Raw genomic sequence first — 17,360 nt, 5'->3', positions numbered from 1 at the left:
ATATCTCTCTTTTTTTTTTTGAAAATCAGAATAATTTGACAGGATCAAAACATGGTGGGGAAAGTCAGTCGTTCATGACAATCAATTTATTGAATTCTAATGCATAGTAAATTACTTGCTCCCTGGCTGATAATGAAAAATGGAATTTATGTGATTTTTGCATTAGAATGAAGAAAATGAAATACCAACCTAATCATTTTTAATATAACAAATCTTGTAACAGAAAAAAAATAAGGATTGCTTTGATGAATATTGATATGTTTCTAATAACCATATTACATTTATTGTATATTGTATGTAATATTCTGGAACATTTTTGCAATAATAAGCAGATTGAAACAAAGTGACTGTATTTTTTAAATATATATACATTATGTATTTGATGAATGTGTATTGCTTTCAAATAGGATGGACAAGATATCCTAAGGAATGATTTCTATGTAGTGTATTAAATGTAACAGTGAAATATTCATGATCAAACTATGCCATGCTTTCATGCTGACAGGGAGATGAACTGAGAGATGTTGCAGGGTCTGTGTTTGTAGATGGATCACCAGAGTTATGTGCCCCTGAGGTAAACCATTTATGTAATGAAATTAAGACATGAAGTTAAAGATTTATGACTACTATTCTTTGAATCTAACTTCCAATTGCAGCTCTTTATATTTTAGTTGGTTTTGTAGTTTGGTATGACAACTTTGTCAGAAGTTGATGCTATTCTGCTGTCCAATCACAACACCATGCTAGCCTTGCCCTATATCACAGAATATTCGGGGTTCAAGGGAATAATCTACTGCACAGAACCCACTCTACAAATAGGCAGGTAGTAAAGTTCATTTTCATGTCCAGTAGCGGATTCTGTAGGCCTTACTAAACAGTCACTCTACAAATAGGCAGGTAGTAAAGTTCATTTTCATGTCCAGTAGCGGATTCTGTAGGCCTTACTAAACAGTCACTCTACAAATAGGCAGGTAGTAAAGTTCATTTTCATGTCCAGTAGCGGATTCTGTAGGCCTTACTAAACAGTCACTCTACAAATAGGCAGGTAGTGAAGTTCATTTTCATGTCCAGTAGCGGATTCTGTAGGCCTTACTAAACAGTCACTCTACAAATAGGCAGGTAGTAAAGTTCATTTTCATGTTCAGTAGCAGATTCTGTAGGTCTCACTAAACAGACTTTTAAAATGGATGTTAATGGAACCAAATTCTTTCAATGTAAAAACCTAAGAAATCAGGAAAAACTGCTGATCGCAATTCACCTTTGAATTAGAACGTTTTACCCAATATAGTATTGCGTTGTGTGACGACACAATTGAATGAGACGATTGAACATATTTGAATGACATGTTTGATGTAATGCAACAAGAGTTTTCATTGGCCGATTACAGCCCGCCCACTTTCTCGAGCGGATTCAGTGTATTATAGCTGGAAGATCCACCTCTTTTAGAAACCTTCGATTTATGGGTCACAAAAAGCTGCGGACGGTTGAGGCCTGATATCGGTGTATTCTTGTGTTGCTGTCTCATAAACTCAATATAAAAAAATCTTAACATATTTTCCTACTATATACTTGTGTCTAAACATACCTTCAAATATTCATTAAAGCCACACACGACCCGAAAACTCGCAGCTTCAAATTATTTTGTTTGTTAACGTAGCCATGTTAGGTAGCCGGTCAATTCGAACTCTTGCTATTGGTATCTATGCATAAAATCGGTTGTAAGTTATGTATTCGCTCTTCATTTATTATCAACACGAATAATTGATAGAAATTGAAACATTTTTTGTACCAATTTTTGTAAAGGTAAAATAAGCTCTTGATTAACGAAAATGCTACATACAAATGTAAGCCCATTAGATTGAGACCTGCCGGCGCAGCCACCCATGACTAGCCGTGAGTTTAGCTATTTGAATAATTATCATTTAATAGGACTGGGGTGGTATATCATTAAACTATTTAGCTAAAATATTTGTGGGGTATTAATTAGTACACATCTAGATGCTATTGTGCTAATATGGAAATGAACCGGGATTCGAATTGACTGGCTACCTAACATGGCTACGTCTAATAACGAAATCATCAAAAGCAGTGATCGAGTTTTTGGGTCGTATGGGGCTTTAATAAATATTTGAAGGTATGTTTGGACACAAGTATAGTAGGAAAATATGTTAGGAATTTTTTTGATATTAAATTTATGAGACAACAACACAAGAATACAACTTTTTCTCTTTCTTCCTTTGAAGTTTTTTTCTATCTAGCATCTGGCCGTCATGTTTTCAAATGCTGACTACTCCCGTATAAGGGAATTTGGGCGGACTTATACATATGGACCAATGAGAGTTTCTGTTGCATTTCGCAATTGTATTACAAACAGATTCAATTGTGTCGTCACACAACGCAATACTATATCGGCCAAAGCGTTCTAATTCAAAGGTGAATTGCGATAATTGGTTGACTGGTCATAATATACTGTCCCTCCCACAGATGCGTTATTTCTGTATGTTTATGTTGTTGCTGCAGTGATTTATGTTATGTTTTGTAGACAGTATATGGAAGAACTGGTCACCTATATAGAGAGGAACCCCAGAAGTAAAAAATGTTCAAAGTGGAAATCTGATGGAATTCTTCCATCTTTACCTGCATTTCTTAGGGATGCAATTCGACCAACAGCATGGAGGGAATGCTACACTAGACATGATATTCAGGCCTGTCTTTCCAGAGTACAGACTGTGGGTTACAATGAGAAAAGAGTAAATAAATAAGTTTGTTTTTTATGTAATGAGAAATATTTATGGTATCCCTTTTGTTTGATATTCATTATTTACATGTATATATTATGGAGACTTGAAATTGCACGTTATCAAAAAAGTACATATTATATCCAATTTTTTATATCCAAGTTTTTATTTTTTATGTTTTCATTGGGGAACAAAATCATAGATTCAACACTGTATTGAAATACCTTCATATTCATATTCACAGTTTCCAGTGACAGAGGAGAGAGTTAACAACAAATTAAAAACGGGACAAAATCTATAAAAATATAACTATTTATCCCCTCGCAATTCATTGCAAGAGGGGATCTAGTAACGGGCCGTTTGGGTGTGGGTGAATGTGTGTGTAACACTGAGCTTGTAGATGCTTTTACAGGCCACATTTCTGCTCAATTTAATTGATACTTCTCATATATTTTTGTTATCAGAAGAGGAAGAGCCCTATCAATTTGAGGTCAAATGGCCATGATCACTACAGGACTTTGTAGAAAAAGCTTGTGGACACTTTAGAGGCCACATTTTTTTGCTCAATTGATTTAATTAATACTTCACTTATAGCTTTGCTATCAAAAGAGGAAAAACCCTTTTGATTTTGGGGTCTAAAGGTCAATTTCACTACAGGACTTCACAGAGAGGGCTTGTAGACATTCTACATGTCACATTTTTTGTTCAATTGATTTGATACTTCACATGTAGCTTTGTTATCAAGAGAGGAAAACACCGATTGATTTTGGGGTTATATTTGAAAAGGTCAACGTCATTATTGGACTTCATAGAAAACTCTTGTAGACACTCAAGGATATGCCTCGCCTTGTGGTGTTTTTGTTATTTTATGAAATCAAAACTGCATACTGTAGGTGTCCAGCATAGTAGGTGACGGTGTTAGAATGATTTACACAAACACATGAAAGAAAGGCAACGAAATGCTTTCTTGTTTCAGGTGAAATTATTGTTATATTTTTATTCAATTGTTGATTTTGTTTACAGAATATCTTTGGAGCTTTGATTATAACAGCCTGTAGTTCTGGATACAGCATTGGGAGTTGTAACTGGATAATCAAGTCCCCATATCAAAAGGTAACACCCCAACATAGACTCATTATCTTAACAGCTATAGGTACACAGTATGATGAAAAGAATTGTATGTTTAGGGTTATACATGCATGCTTTATTCCATACTGAAACATTTCAGATCTGTTACATTTCTGGAACATCGACTTTGACCACTCACCCTAAGGTAAGCAAACAGCCTGCTGCCATGATAAAAGTTGACAGAAGGTAAATGTAGAATATATTTTTTGTCTAAGCACAATATCAGAGCTTGTGAACTAGTAGCAAAATATATTGAAGTATGGCATGAGGTAGATGATCCAATTTATACAATGATGTGAAGTAAAGTGTTGCTTTATCACACCAGCATCTAACTATTTGCTTCTTATTTCAGCCAATGGACACTGAACCTTTGCGACAGAGTGACTTAATTATCCTCAGTTCTATGACAAAAACTCCAGGCTATAATCCAGATCAAATGATCGGTGAATTCTGTGTAAACACAGGTAAATGCATCCAAGTCAAAATTTAGAAGAAAACCACACAACATGCAGTGATAATTCATCTGGCAAAAATAATTTTAGACATGTAAATTGCATGTGATACCATAAGACCATTCACTAAATTACTATGACTAATAACACTGAGAGAAAAGTATTGACTGATTAGCTTTCATTTATTGACTGATTAGCTTTCATTTTAGTGGTGACCATAAAGAATGGTGGTAATGTCCTTGTGCCGTGTTATCCATCTGGAATGACCTTTGACCTTTTTGAATGTTTAAGTGGCCATCTTGACAGTTGTGGACTAACCACAATTCCTTTGTATTTCCTGTCTGCTGTGTCTGACAGCTCATTAGCATACTCCAATATCTATGCTGAATGGTGAGCTCTGTTAAATCATATACAAAAATATATCGGGAAGTTATACGATTCTCAATTTTAAGACATTTTCTTAACAGGAATTTTGGGAAAATTTGAACTAGACAAGTTTAAGGAACCAGAGAATATATAATCATGTCAATAATTTCTTTATATGAAGTTTGTTTAAAGTGTACATGTATTTATGTGGCAAATAAAAGTAGATTGAAATGAAGAGAAAACAATGACATGTATTGTGAAAGATTTATGTATTGTCTTGGAAGTGTAAAATACCCAGTATACAATGGTGTCCAATAAGGGCATGCCTATATGATTTTCATTTGACCCAGAAACTTGTTAGAAGTTTTGTGTTCATTGCTTTATGATAAGAGTCATGATTTTATACTTTTGAAATAATTTGATATTCCACTAGGTTGTCAGGATCCAAACAATCCCGTGTTTATTTACCAGAGCCTCCATTTCCTCATGCAGAGGTAGGATATACTGCAAACATTCTGTTTCATTTCTAATACACTGTTAGTACATTTGTAACTCGAAAGTTTTGAGAAGGCTGTTTTCATGTGAATCACTTACTTAATTCTTATTGTGTGATGATGCATTTGTTAATACAATGTCAGGTACTTGTGAATTGGAAAAACACTGTACCTGTACCAAGATATCATGAAGTTGGTATTTTTAAAATGTTCATTACATCATTTCAGCTTGTGTCTATTGGAAGGCTAAGACATTACACAAATATACACGGTATGTCATAATCAATCATTAACTTTTAATAATTATCTTGACAGTTTTGCGCCATTTTCACATAGACTGTAAAACAAAATATCCTGTACAAAATTTGCACTCTCATGTACAAACAAGTGCATAAACACTGCAGCATGTTTGTTGCAAAGGGATTGAAAGTTTTCTGACTTTGCCTAAATCACAGACAAAATGGAAGATTTTTTTGCTTAATGACAGTAGATTTATTTCAAATTGTTTGCAGTTTCCTTTATATTTTTGATATCTAAATGCATTGGATTTTTCAGATGGCCTGCAGAATGATTTCAAATCTCCATGTATTGTTTTTGCTGGTCATCCCTCACTAAGGATGGGCGATGTTGTACACTTTATAGAAATGTGGGGGAAATCTTCCAGCAACACAATTCTCTTCACAGGTATTGTCAAATGAATATTCATAAAACCTTCCAGCAACACAATTCTCTTCACAGGTATTGTCAAATGAATATTCATAAAACCTTCCAGCAACACAATTCTCTTCACAGGTATTGTTAAATGAATATTCATAACAGTCTTTTTATTTATTTCATTAAATTGTGAAGTGTTATACAAAAAGTGTCATTGTTCCTAGATACTTTCATGTTTATATCCAGTTGAACACTGTTTTCCTTTAAATTTCAATTCATGGTTTTTATTTTTGGTCACAGATAAATATCAATGAAATTCAAAATTTTATGAAAATAAGCAAATAAGCAAAAAAGAAAATAAGCAAAGCCATTGCCTTTACATGACACAATGGCTACATGTATGGTATGCTTATTTTCATAAAATTTTGAATTTCATTGATATTTATCTGACCAAAAATAAACTGCAGCGAGTATAAGACTCTATATACAGTACCTGGTATTCATATCTTTTATCAAGATCTAGTATTTGTATTCAATGTAGTACTTGTATTCAGTTTCTTTCACTTGGATAAGAGGTTTTGTCTGAAAAATATGATTCCAATACTTGTATGTTACAGAGCCTGATTTCCCTTATCTAGAAGCTTTGGCACCTTTCCAACCACTGCAGATGAAGGTATGGCCGCTATAGAACAGTATAACATCGTGCTATATATCTGATTATCTTATATGTGTTTGTAAGTTGTATGCAAATTGTTGTTTCTTACACATGCACATGTTTTTCTCATGCTTGTTTGCCGTTGTAGGTTTGCTATTGTCCCATTGACACTAGCCTGAATTTTTCACAAGCCAACAAATTGATGAGAGATCTGAAGCCCGGGCACCTTGTTGTGGCTGAGTCCTATGTTCAACCTCCTGCCAACCTAACCCACAAAACAGATCTTGTCGTAGATTACGTAAGGAGGTTTATTGTACAGCGTCCTGCCAGCCTAACCCTCAATATACTGATCTTGTCTACATTATGTAAAGAAGTTATCTGTACAATGTCAGATTTGCTTGTGCATATGATAACACTTATTTTTCTTATACCAACTTTTTAATTGTTCGAAAGATCATAGTAATACATAAAAGCCCAACTCTTAAATAATGACGAGAAAATTATGTTATAGAGTACTTTCACCATGCTAGCATTTGTGAATAAATCAATGAATTACTATCTGTATAGGGATTGATTTTAATTCAATCCACACATCAAAGATGAAGGAACCCTTATTGTAATTTATTGTCCATCTCTTCCTTATGTGTCCATTAACACTTTTACAATGTGGTATCTTATTCAGTATGAAAATTGATGGTAGTAAGAGGATGGCTAATCCATTTGAAATTAGATGTTTTGGATTCACTATCGATTCTCAAGAGGTAGCAGATCCAAAACTTCTCATTTTAATTTGAATGGAGGAAGACATATTCAGATTCATGGATAAAGGTCAAGGTCACATAAAGATTTACTTTTAGGTTGTACAATAATAAAGGAGTACTTTTCAACCAATAGACTTCATGGTCAGTGTAAATGAAGGTCAAGGAAGACATATTTTGAGGTCATTCAGCCAAAGGTCAAGGTCATAGCAAAATGACTTGGGGATCATTTGACATAAGAGTTTGATTGTTCAACCTACATATTTCCATATTTAGTATCAAGGAATATATATGCTGATGAAGTATTAAGAGAAACACTTATTTAGTATCTCCTGTCAATGGAGTTTGATGAGATTTAACATGATTGTATGTATGTGTGTGTAATGTCAACATAATATGCATACAGTTGAGTCCTGATTAACCGTCATAAATAGAATTTTCTAGTTATTGAAATGAATACCAACAATTGCATTACACTACCTGCTTCCTAGCATGTACCATGTCTGCCTATCACCAGAAAAGTTTTTCCTTGATTTACAGGATCCACCGCCATTAACTTACAAAAGAGGAGAGATTCTAACACTGCCTATAAAGAGACCATTTGAAACTGTAGAAATCACCCCAGAACTGGCCAAGAAGATCAGCCCTGTAGAAGTGAAAGCAGGCTGTATGGTATCCATGGTTACAGCTGCCTTGAACATCAAGGACAACAAGTACACACTGGAGGTACCTTTCTATAATACATGTACATATATTTCCTGCTTTTATGAATTGTGCTGGTGTGTGTGTGTGTGTCATTTTTTTTAAAATCCAAATTTTATATTCAATTTTAAGTTGCTGCCAGATGGGCATTTGTCTGGAAAGAAGAGGCGAGCAGATGGCAGCTTGATTCGTCAAAAGTCTTATATCTGGGGCAGTCTTAATGTGCAGTCCTTTGTTGATGCCCTTACAAGGGTAATTTACACTTTGTGAAATACATGCATTTATTTTTAATGCATTTTAATCCATTTAAAGATCAGGGATAATATGGATAGCGATGTTTCATCTATGAATTTTGTAAATTGATGTCATGAGTAACTGTGGCAGCTATGGTAATCAACTCTTTTTGTATACTTAACAGCAAGGGATAACTGATGTTAAAGTAGAAGACACAGAAGATGGATCAATCATTGATTTGGTAAGTCGTGTCCATGATTTAGTAAGTCGTGTCCGAGATTTAGTAAGTTGTGTCCATGATTTAGTAAGTCGTGTCCAAGATTTAGTAAGTCGTGTCCATGATTTAGTAAGTCGTGTCCATGATTTAGTAAGTCGTGACCATGATTTGGTGAGTCGTATCCATGATTTGGTGAGTCGTGTCCAAGTCCAAGATTATGTCAAGGGTGTTATTCAAATAATAAAATGATTTTCTGTGGTTTGTTAAAAAGGAGATGAAGGTTGCAAACATTGCAGAAAAAATGCATAACCTACATTATTGGATAATGCATAGTTTTTCTGCAATGTTTGCAACATTCTGTCATTTCATGGAAAAGTCATTTTACATGTTTTTCATTTCAAAAACATACTAGAATGATTTCATGAACATGAGAAATATCTTGGAATCTACGATGAAGTGTCATTCAGAAATAGATGTAGTAATAGGTTGAATCTTGTTCACAAAGTTGTTCTTTGTGGAAAGGAAACTTTTTTTTTTTTATCAAAATTTAAAACATTTTGGACAAATCTTACATTTAAGAAGTGACTACCAATAAAAGATAACATGTGTCAGAAATAAAGTTATACTGTAACAGCTTTGCTTTAAAAAGTTTTAAAGTAATTTTTGTGGGTCAAATTAGGTCCAAGCCATATTGTCTTTTTAGTGTATTTGAAGATTCCAATATTTGTGATTCTTTTGTTTTCTGTGTACATGAAAAGAGTCAAAATTCGACAACAGGAATGATGAAGAAATTTATTATGAAAATATTTTATTTATGGGCATCTCTTCCTGTGTACTGTGTGTTCTTCAGAGGTGTCTTTGTATTCTTATGCATCTATTTATTTTGTTTCAGCCCAATGATGACACCTTGATTCAAGTGGAGGGAGATTCCACCCACATCATTTGTAATGGAGAAGAAATTGTGCGGACAAAAATTAGAGACACACTATTGAAATGCTTGCAGAAATTATGATAAATCATTTTTGCACAATTTATGTTGTATTTATGTTTGTACATAATTCATGAGTAGACGCATTGATCCCTAGAGGGCTGTTTAGACCAAGGTAAAGTTTGAATTAGTGCCAAAGCTTTTACATAAGAGTTAATAGGAAAAAAACATTTAAAGAATGAATTTCATATTCGAAAGTACACGAGGGTATGAACTGTGTGCCTCATGCTAGTATACTTCATGAACGATCTTGGTGCTTAATGAAAAGTATGCTGTTCAGAGTATATTGCACAGGTTTATGTTTCTTTAAAACTATATGACCTGATCTTCATGTATTATTTTTGTACATAATTACTTTAAAGCAGATTAATTACTTTATAAAGTTATTAACTTTCCCTTAATTACATGCTTGAAAACATCGGCATGTAAAAGAAAATAGTGAGAATATTATTTAGAAAGTAAATATAGTGTGGTACATATATAAATCATCCCATAATAGACGTCTATAAATAGACCCACGCGCGTCAGGGGAATCACAACATGATGTATTAACTCATACCCAACTGTCTAGTTTTAAGGCTGAAAGAGTGTAAAACAACGAATAACTACGAGGTATTTGATATTTTTATTTCTATTAAACTTATGGCACAGTACTGTTGTAACAAAATACACAGCTTTACACAGATAAGACCACCGATGTTTTGAAAGTTTGAACTGGTCACGTGACTGTCACTTGAAATGGCAGAGTGACTCGGTTATTTGTAAACATCGATTTAAAATCAAATAATTTGGGTTAAAACAGGTGAAATAATGTATGATATGCCATACAGCCTCATAACTACATACGTGTGATGATTTAATAGCATTTTTTGGAGATGGAAAAAAATATTGTAATTCAGACCATACAGCTTTAAAGTAGGCCAAAATCGAATGTCAAGGTTGCAAGGTCAACAAATTTAATGCCATTAGAAAAGTCTTGTCACAAGGAATGGAAATATACAGATGTATATCACTCACCATTCAAAAGTTATGAGCAAGGTTAAGTTTTGAATAAAGATTTAAAATTTGAGTCATACTCTAAGGCCAGGTACATTGAATTGTTCAGGAAATATTTCCTAGATTAGCTAGGTTTTCTTAAAAGTAGGTCAAACTCAAAGGTTAAAGTCACAAGGTCAGAAAAGAAGGTCTTGTCACAAGGAATACAAAATATGAGCGCCCTATCACTCGCCATTCAAACGTTCAAGGTTCAAGTTTCGGACATTTTATGAGACAAAAACAATACACCCCACCCCTGGCTTTAGTCATGGGTGACATAAACAAAATTTGAGTCAACACAACTTGGGAACATTTGCATTAAATTTTCATATGATTTAGTGTGATCCTACTAATCTTCAAAAGATCCTGCTTTAATTTCCTGTCATATCAGACTTTGATTTCCTGTATATTCCCATATCAGACTTTGATTTCCTGTATATTCCCATAGCAGACTTTGATTTCCTGTATATTCCCATATCAGACTTTGATTTCCTGTATATTCCCATATCAGACTTTGTTGGCCCTGCTTTACTTCTGGGTCGCCTGAATTAAACACTACTTGAAGAGCATATGCATATCAATATGACTAATCATGGCCCTGGTGTTTCTTGAGAAGATGTTTATAGAGGATTCCCATATACAGCTTTGATCTCCTATTGTGGCCTGTCACTTGAATCACATATGGGTGTAATTTCCGCTGGGGCCCTAATTTGGAATATTTTTTTTTTTTTTTTTTTTTTTTTTTTTTTTTTTTTTTTGTTAACAAGTTTCCTGAAGCACGTCAACAAAGTCTTGCATATCCCAAAATTCATAACTCAAAATAAGCCCTTTTAAAAAATATATTCCCACTGGATATTATGATACCCAGTGAAGGTAATCAAATCAACGCATGTATGTTATTCAGGGGGAGGGGGCGGGGTCCTGAACCCAAGCACCTGTCCTACTAAACAGAGAACGCCAAAGAACCGTAGAGAACCATGGGGATTTTTAACTATTGCAAGTGTGTAAATTGTTTGACTTTATTAATTATTGATAATAGTTCAAATATAATCAAACTATCAAATTTTCATCCATTTATAACCGTTTTATTTTTACCAGAAGACATGCAGGTTCTCCGCGCTCTTTAATTTCTACTTTCATCTCTATTTATACAAATACATGTATATACACTGTAAATAATTGTGATCTGCCAAACATCGTAATTTGTCAAGAAGCTAAATGTTCATATGTCCAAAATAAACAATTTTTACGAATAATTCTGGTAGATATGAATTATCACGGAACTTTGAGTTCTTTACATTAATTAATTACTAGTAGATCCTTTTCCTCCAATAAAATAAATAAAACAGGTTATAAATGGCTGAAAACTCGCTAGTTTGATTTACATCTGCAGCACTTTCATCAATAAACAATGTAATCAAACAGTTTACATTCTTGTAATAATTAAAAAATTCCCAGTGTTCTTTATCCGAGTTCTCTCTCTCTCTCTCTCTCTCTCTCTCTCTCTCTCTCTCTCTCTCTCTCCAAAAATCACATTGTATATGTAAATACATGCAGTAAGTTGTATTTGTATGCATTGTTTTATAATCATTCATTTTATGTGCTCAAAACACTGGCTCTCGACGTTTTTAATACTTACAGGGGGGGGGGGGGGGGGGGGCGTGCGCTCCCCGTAACATTTTCAAATTTAAGGTAAATCGTGGCATCTTGTTTAGAAAAATGTACTAAACGAAGCAAATAAGCAATAATTTCTTCCACATCCGGAGAAATAAATGACAAAATCTTTTGATTTTTTTAATTACTTTATTGGGAGAACTTATTTTTTCTTCCAAAAACCCTTAAAATCTGCGTCATTTTGTTAATTTCACCTTATAAAAAAAAAATGATAGAAAATAGTAAAAATGACTAAATAGGAGACATATTTCAAGCCCTATAAAATATGTAAATCCAGGCCCCCTGCCTCATAAAGTGGCGCCCCCCGTAACCGCAGTTCTTGGATCCGCCCCTGATTTATAATAAGAAAATAATAATAATAATATAGTAAGAAAAAAAATGTCTCTCTTTAAACAAACTATTCAGTGAATTAGTTTGTTTAGAAGAATTTTTTAAATTTTTAGATATATATATATATATATATATATATATATATATATATTCAATACGTCGAGGGCCTGTGGCTCAAAAGGGCCCTGATTTGGAATAACCCCCCCCCCCCTTTTTTTTAAAAAAATTAAATTTAGATCGGACTCGATATTCCGTAAACATGGTTGTTTGTAACAACCGTGCAATAGCAGGCAGCAGGGATGATGAAACACTGCTGTAAACACACGAATGACGAAATTTGTATAACAAGCACAATACTCAGTCTTGTTCAGAAGCATTACGCGCTAGAGATGAATGCCTAATTTTGTCATGACAAAATAAGCTTACTAAGTTACCGTTACGTGTGGATAAAAAGTACCAAGGAAGATGTAAATGACTAGAGCTTAAATACGGGATGGAAATTAACAACGGACTCGGCAACAAAAGCTACCAGTCAAACCTATGAAAAGCAGGAATTTATTGTCAATAACAAGTGCACCATACGAAGCAACGGTATGTATTAAAAAAAAAAACCGACAGAGAATATGTAAATTATAATCAAATAATGTATTTTAATATGTATCTTTTATTATTACATGTAAGATGCTATATATTATAAGACTGTTTATTTTCATTTCATAGACAAAGTAGAAATGGAGAAGCTGCAAGCACATGTTGCAATAGACTACATTGAGTCTGAGAAGAAAACAGAATCTGGTAACTATAATAGTTATAACCATTATACTCCTGTTAGTTAAAATCTTCCCATGTGTTTGGTGCCCTACTATTTTCACATAGAGCACGGATATACATACACAGTCACTATTTCTTTTGTCTAACGTTTTGAAATACTTTCTTGTGTTCAAACTTTTCACAGTCACTATAGAATTCCATTTATTGAGAAAAATATGTGCTCATAAGCGTGTTCGAATCTGAGGCAGTGCACTTGCTTGAGCAAACACGCTATCCATTTATGCCACCAAAGCTCTATTTAAATCGTGAATGAATCATATATATCGGCCAAAGTTTACCACTAACAAATACATGTATAACTGTTATAAAGAAATTTTATGCAGATATTTGATTAACACAAAAAATGATGAGTGATCATCCATTTTGAATTGGTTATACTCAGTAGACTAGAATATAACAAACTAATCAATACTGCACTTGAAATATCTGCATCACTCGACATTGGAAGCGCATTTAGAGTGATCGCCTTTTGTTTAAATATTGATCTATTTTTGAAAAAAAATATGGACAGTCAGCACAATAATTATAATAATGTTATATATTTAGCATATTTTGTCAAAATAGTAGTTAGGGATTTGATAATTAGTGTACTCTCTTCGGCTGGTGCAATATTTGTCAAAATCCTAACAACTATTTCAAATTAGCAGTAGCTGTACATGTATACTCAAAATGTAACTATTATGAGAATCGTCTCAGTCTAAATGCTGATACCAGTAATGGCAGCATAGAATCAGAAACAACACACTTGCTCAGTGTTCAGCATTTCAGAATTCTGGACTTAATACAAAAGCAACTAATATTTAAAATTTCCAAAAGTGTTGTCCACTGAAATGTTAGAACTTCAAGTTGCACATGCAGATAAACAAAGACATTGAATATAATTAATTATCGCAATTCACCTTTGAATTAGAACGCTTTACCCGATATAGTATTGCGATGTGTGACGACACAATTGAATGAGACGATCGAACAATTTGAATGACATGTTTGATGTAATACAAGAGTTTTCATTGGCCGATTACAGCCCGCCCACTTTCTCGAGTGGATTCAGTGTAGCTGGAGAACTGTAGCTCTCTAAAAAGATCCACCTCTTACGAAAACCTGAATTCCGTTTACTGGTCACAAAAAGCTGCGGACGGTTGAGGCCTGATATCAGTGTATTCTTGTGTTGCTGTCTCATAAACCCAATATAAAAAAATCTTAACATATTTTCCTACTATATACTTGTGTCCAAACATACCTTCAAATATTCATTAAAGCCACACACGACCCGAAAACTTGCAGCTTCAAATGATTTCATTTGTTGACGTAGCCATGTTAGGTAGCCGGTCAATTCGAACTCTTGCTATTGGTATCTATTCATAAAATTGGTTGTAAGTTATGTATTCGCTCTTCATTTATTATCAACACGATCAATTAATAGAAATTAAAACATTTTTTGTACCAGTTTTTGTAAAGGTAAAATAAGCTCTTGATTAACGAAAATGCAATGCTACATAAGCTCATTAGATGGAGATCGGCCGGCACGGCTGCCCTTGACTAATGAAAGCCGCATCGCCGTGAGTTTAGCTATTTGAATAATTATCATTTAATAGGACTGGAGTACGTGGTATATTATTTAAACTATTTAGCTAAAATATTTGTGGGGTATTAGTACACATCTAGACGCTATTGTGCCAGTATGGAAATGAATCGGGATTCGAATTGACTGGCTACCTAACATGGCTACGTCTACAAACGAAATCATCAAAAGCTGTGATCAAGTTTTTGGGTTGTATGGGGCTTTAGTAAATATTTGAAGGTATGTTAGTATAGTAGGAAAATATGTTAGGAATTTTTTTTATATTAAATTTATGAGACAACAACACAAGAATACAACTTTTTCTATTTCTTCCTTTGAAGTTTTTTTTTTCCATCTATCATCTGGCCGTCATATTTTGAAATGCTGACTACTCCCGTATAAGGGAATTTGGGCGGACTTATACATATGGACCAATGAGAGTTTCAGTTGCATTTCGCAATTGTATTACAAACAGATTCAATTGTGTCGTCACACAACGCAATACTATATCGGCCAAAGCGTTCTAATTCAAAGGTGAATTACGATAAGCCTGATCTCATGTAGTGATGATTACATGTACATACATTGACCCCCTCCCCCTTGCAACAAAGTTGTGGGATGGGAATACTGGTTTAAGTCTTTTTTCATCTTTTGGCAAGTGGAACACAATTTAAATGTGCCCATCTGACAAAGAACAAGGTACGATTGTATACATAAAAAGGCCCAAAAATTTTCTCTCTATAAAATATGTCTGGAATTAACCTTAAACAGCATTTTAAGAAAGTAAAATATATGCCAGGTATACTATATGTCAACAAAATCAGAATGATATTCCTAAATGGATAGCATTATGACATCATAAATAAGACATTTCCCGCCTTTTTCTCAAAATAAGCCTGAAAACTGTCAAATGTCATACAGTTTATTGCTCAGGAAAAGATGTGCGCATTTGTCGAGCAAAATGAAAATGATATATATTGTGTATTATTTTAAGATGAAAAACATGTTTGAATATGAATTTGCTCGATGCATGCGCTGTATGTTTTCTGAAAGGAAAACCACCCGAATTTATGGATATTTTCATTGAAAATGGCATTTTTGCAATTTTATGCCAACTTCAAGCTCTCGTCATATGACACAAATCATTTTGCTGATCAAACTGAGCGAATTTTGGGTTTGCTAATCTATTCCTTATTTGAATGCCAGGGTTTGAGCTCCAAGTGAATTCATCGATATTTTGGGCCAGATGACTTTATAAACTGTACCTACTTCTTTCCAAAGACTTATCCAGCTGACATATAGTCTGAAAGATGCATCTGACCTATATTTTGTGCTTCTGTGACTCAGACTAAGAAAGTGTATTCGCGCCATACATTGCACACGTGAAACGTCTTGGGATGATTTTTCAGATGTATGCTGTGATGGGTGTGCCCTGGGGAGTGGGGTGTATGCTGTGATGGGTGTGTCCTGGGGATCGAGTGGGATATGTATTATTCCCATTAAGATGGCTTAGTCTGGTTTAAGAATTGATCTAATGCATATCATGGTATTCATTGTTAGAATTTCAAAATGTTATTGATAGAAATGTTGCAATTAACTAAAAATGAGAAAAATGTAGATGTACTAACATTACTCAATAATCTAGTATCTTGCTACATTACAGTATTTTTTCATTTTATTACATGTAGAAATTATTGCTGGCAAATACTATGGTGGTATTTCAACAGTAGGTCCTTTTTTACATCAGCCAGGGAGCATGATGAAGGTTATATTTCAAACCTCTGTGTCTTTATATGTGAATTAAATATTGCATAAACTCTTAGACTGCATTCAGATTTCTTCAAGATTTTCACACTAGCAAGAGCTGATGAGGACAGTTGCTAATGAATGCATGAGATAGCTCATATGTTGAACATGCAATTCAAGCAACAGCAGCTGTGATCAGTCTTTGGCTGGGTGACTTTTTCATGTTTCACAGAACATTAGTGGTACTTGGCAGAGGTTTGTAGTCTCTGTCTCTCTGAATGCTTTTGTTTCCTGTACATGATGTTGAGTGATTATTGATTATGTTGATAAAACTCTTTAAAACAAAATTACAGAGCTTCATGATGAAAAACAGCAACAGGACAAGGACCTGGAAAAGGAACCAAATTACAGAAGAACCAGTCAAGAACAGCTGGCTAAGGTCACTGTCGATCTGCCAGACTTGCAGCATGAGGAAGTGAAGACTAGTGTAACTCACCTCCTGATTGTAGCTGACATCAGTGGGTCCATGTCAGGAAACCCACTCAAACAGGTCAAAACAGTAGTCATGTTGAGTTTCATTTGTTAGCAACCATAGTGTTTTATGTGGGGTTGATAATTGGAGATTCTGGAGATAATGCAGTAACAATATCCTCTATAAGATTGCCTGTCACTCTTGGGTTATTGTGGTGTATTACTGTCTAGTGTTGTTAGTTGTTCACCATTGTCGGATACCCATGGCTGATCTCGTGTTCGACTCGCTGAGTAGAAGACGAGATCAGCTGTGGGTATCCGACGAT

General features: G+C 34.2%; 1 protein-coding gene across 1 annotated transcript in view; it reads left to right on the top strand.

Annotated features, from left to right (window-relative positions):
* LOC130052307 (uncharacterized) overlaps window positions 1-17,360 on the top strand; it is a 46,462-nt gene that overhangs the window by 3,592 nt on the left and 25,510 nt on the right. The window contains exons 4-20 of the mRNA XM_056156785.1: window positions 506-574; window positions 684-823; window positions 2,543-2,750; window positions 3,762-3,851; window positions 3,967-4,011; window positions 4,219-4,330; window positions 4,528-4,708; window positions 5,118-5,178; window positions 5,407-5,449; window positions 5,734-5,862; window positions 6,450-6,505; window positions 6,636-6,785; window positions 7,786-7,971; window positions 8,080-8,199; window positions 8,366-8,429; window positions 13,152-13,220; window positions 16,917-17,113. Of these exons, the coding sequence (XP_056012760.1) occupies window positions 506-574; window positions 684-823; window positions 2,543-2,750; window positions 3,762-3,851; window positions 3,967-4,011; window positions 4,219-4,330; window positions 4,528-4,708; window positions 5,118-5,178; window positions 5,407-5,449; window positions 5,734-5,862; window positions 6,450-6,505; window positions 6,636-6,785; window positions 7,786-7,971; window positions 8,080-8,199; window positions 8,366-8,429; window positions 13,152-13,220; window positions 16,917-17,113 (1,920 nt within the window). The remainder of the gene's footprint in view (window positions 1-505; window positions 575-683; window positions 824-2,542; window positions 2,751-3,761; window positions 3,852-3,966; window positions 4,012-4,218; window positions 4,331-4,527; window positions 4,709-5,117; window positions 5,179-5,406; window positions 5,450-5,733; window positions 5,863-6,449; window positions 6,506-6,635; window positions 6,786-7,785; window positions 7,972-8,079; window positions 8,200-8,365; window positions 8,430-13,151; window positions 13,221-16,916; window positions 17,114-17,360) is intronic.

The sequence above is a fragment of the Ostrea edulis genome, chromosome 2 (assembly GCF_947568905.1).
Source record: "Ostrea edulis chromosome 2, xbOstEdul1.1, whole genome shotgun sequence".
NCBI classification, from domain to species: Eukaryota; Metazoa; Mollusca; class Bivalvia; order Ostreida; family Ostreidae; genus Ostrea; species Ostrea edulis.
Note: the sequence above shows the minus strand (reverse complement) of the source record. Positions and strands in the feature narration are given on the sequence as shown.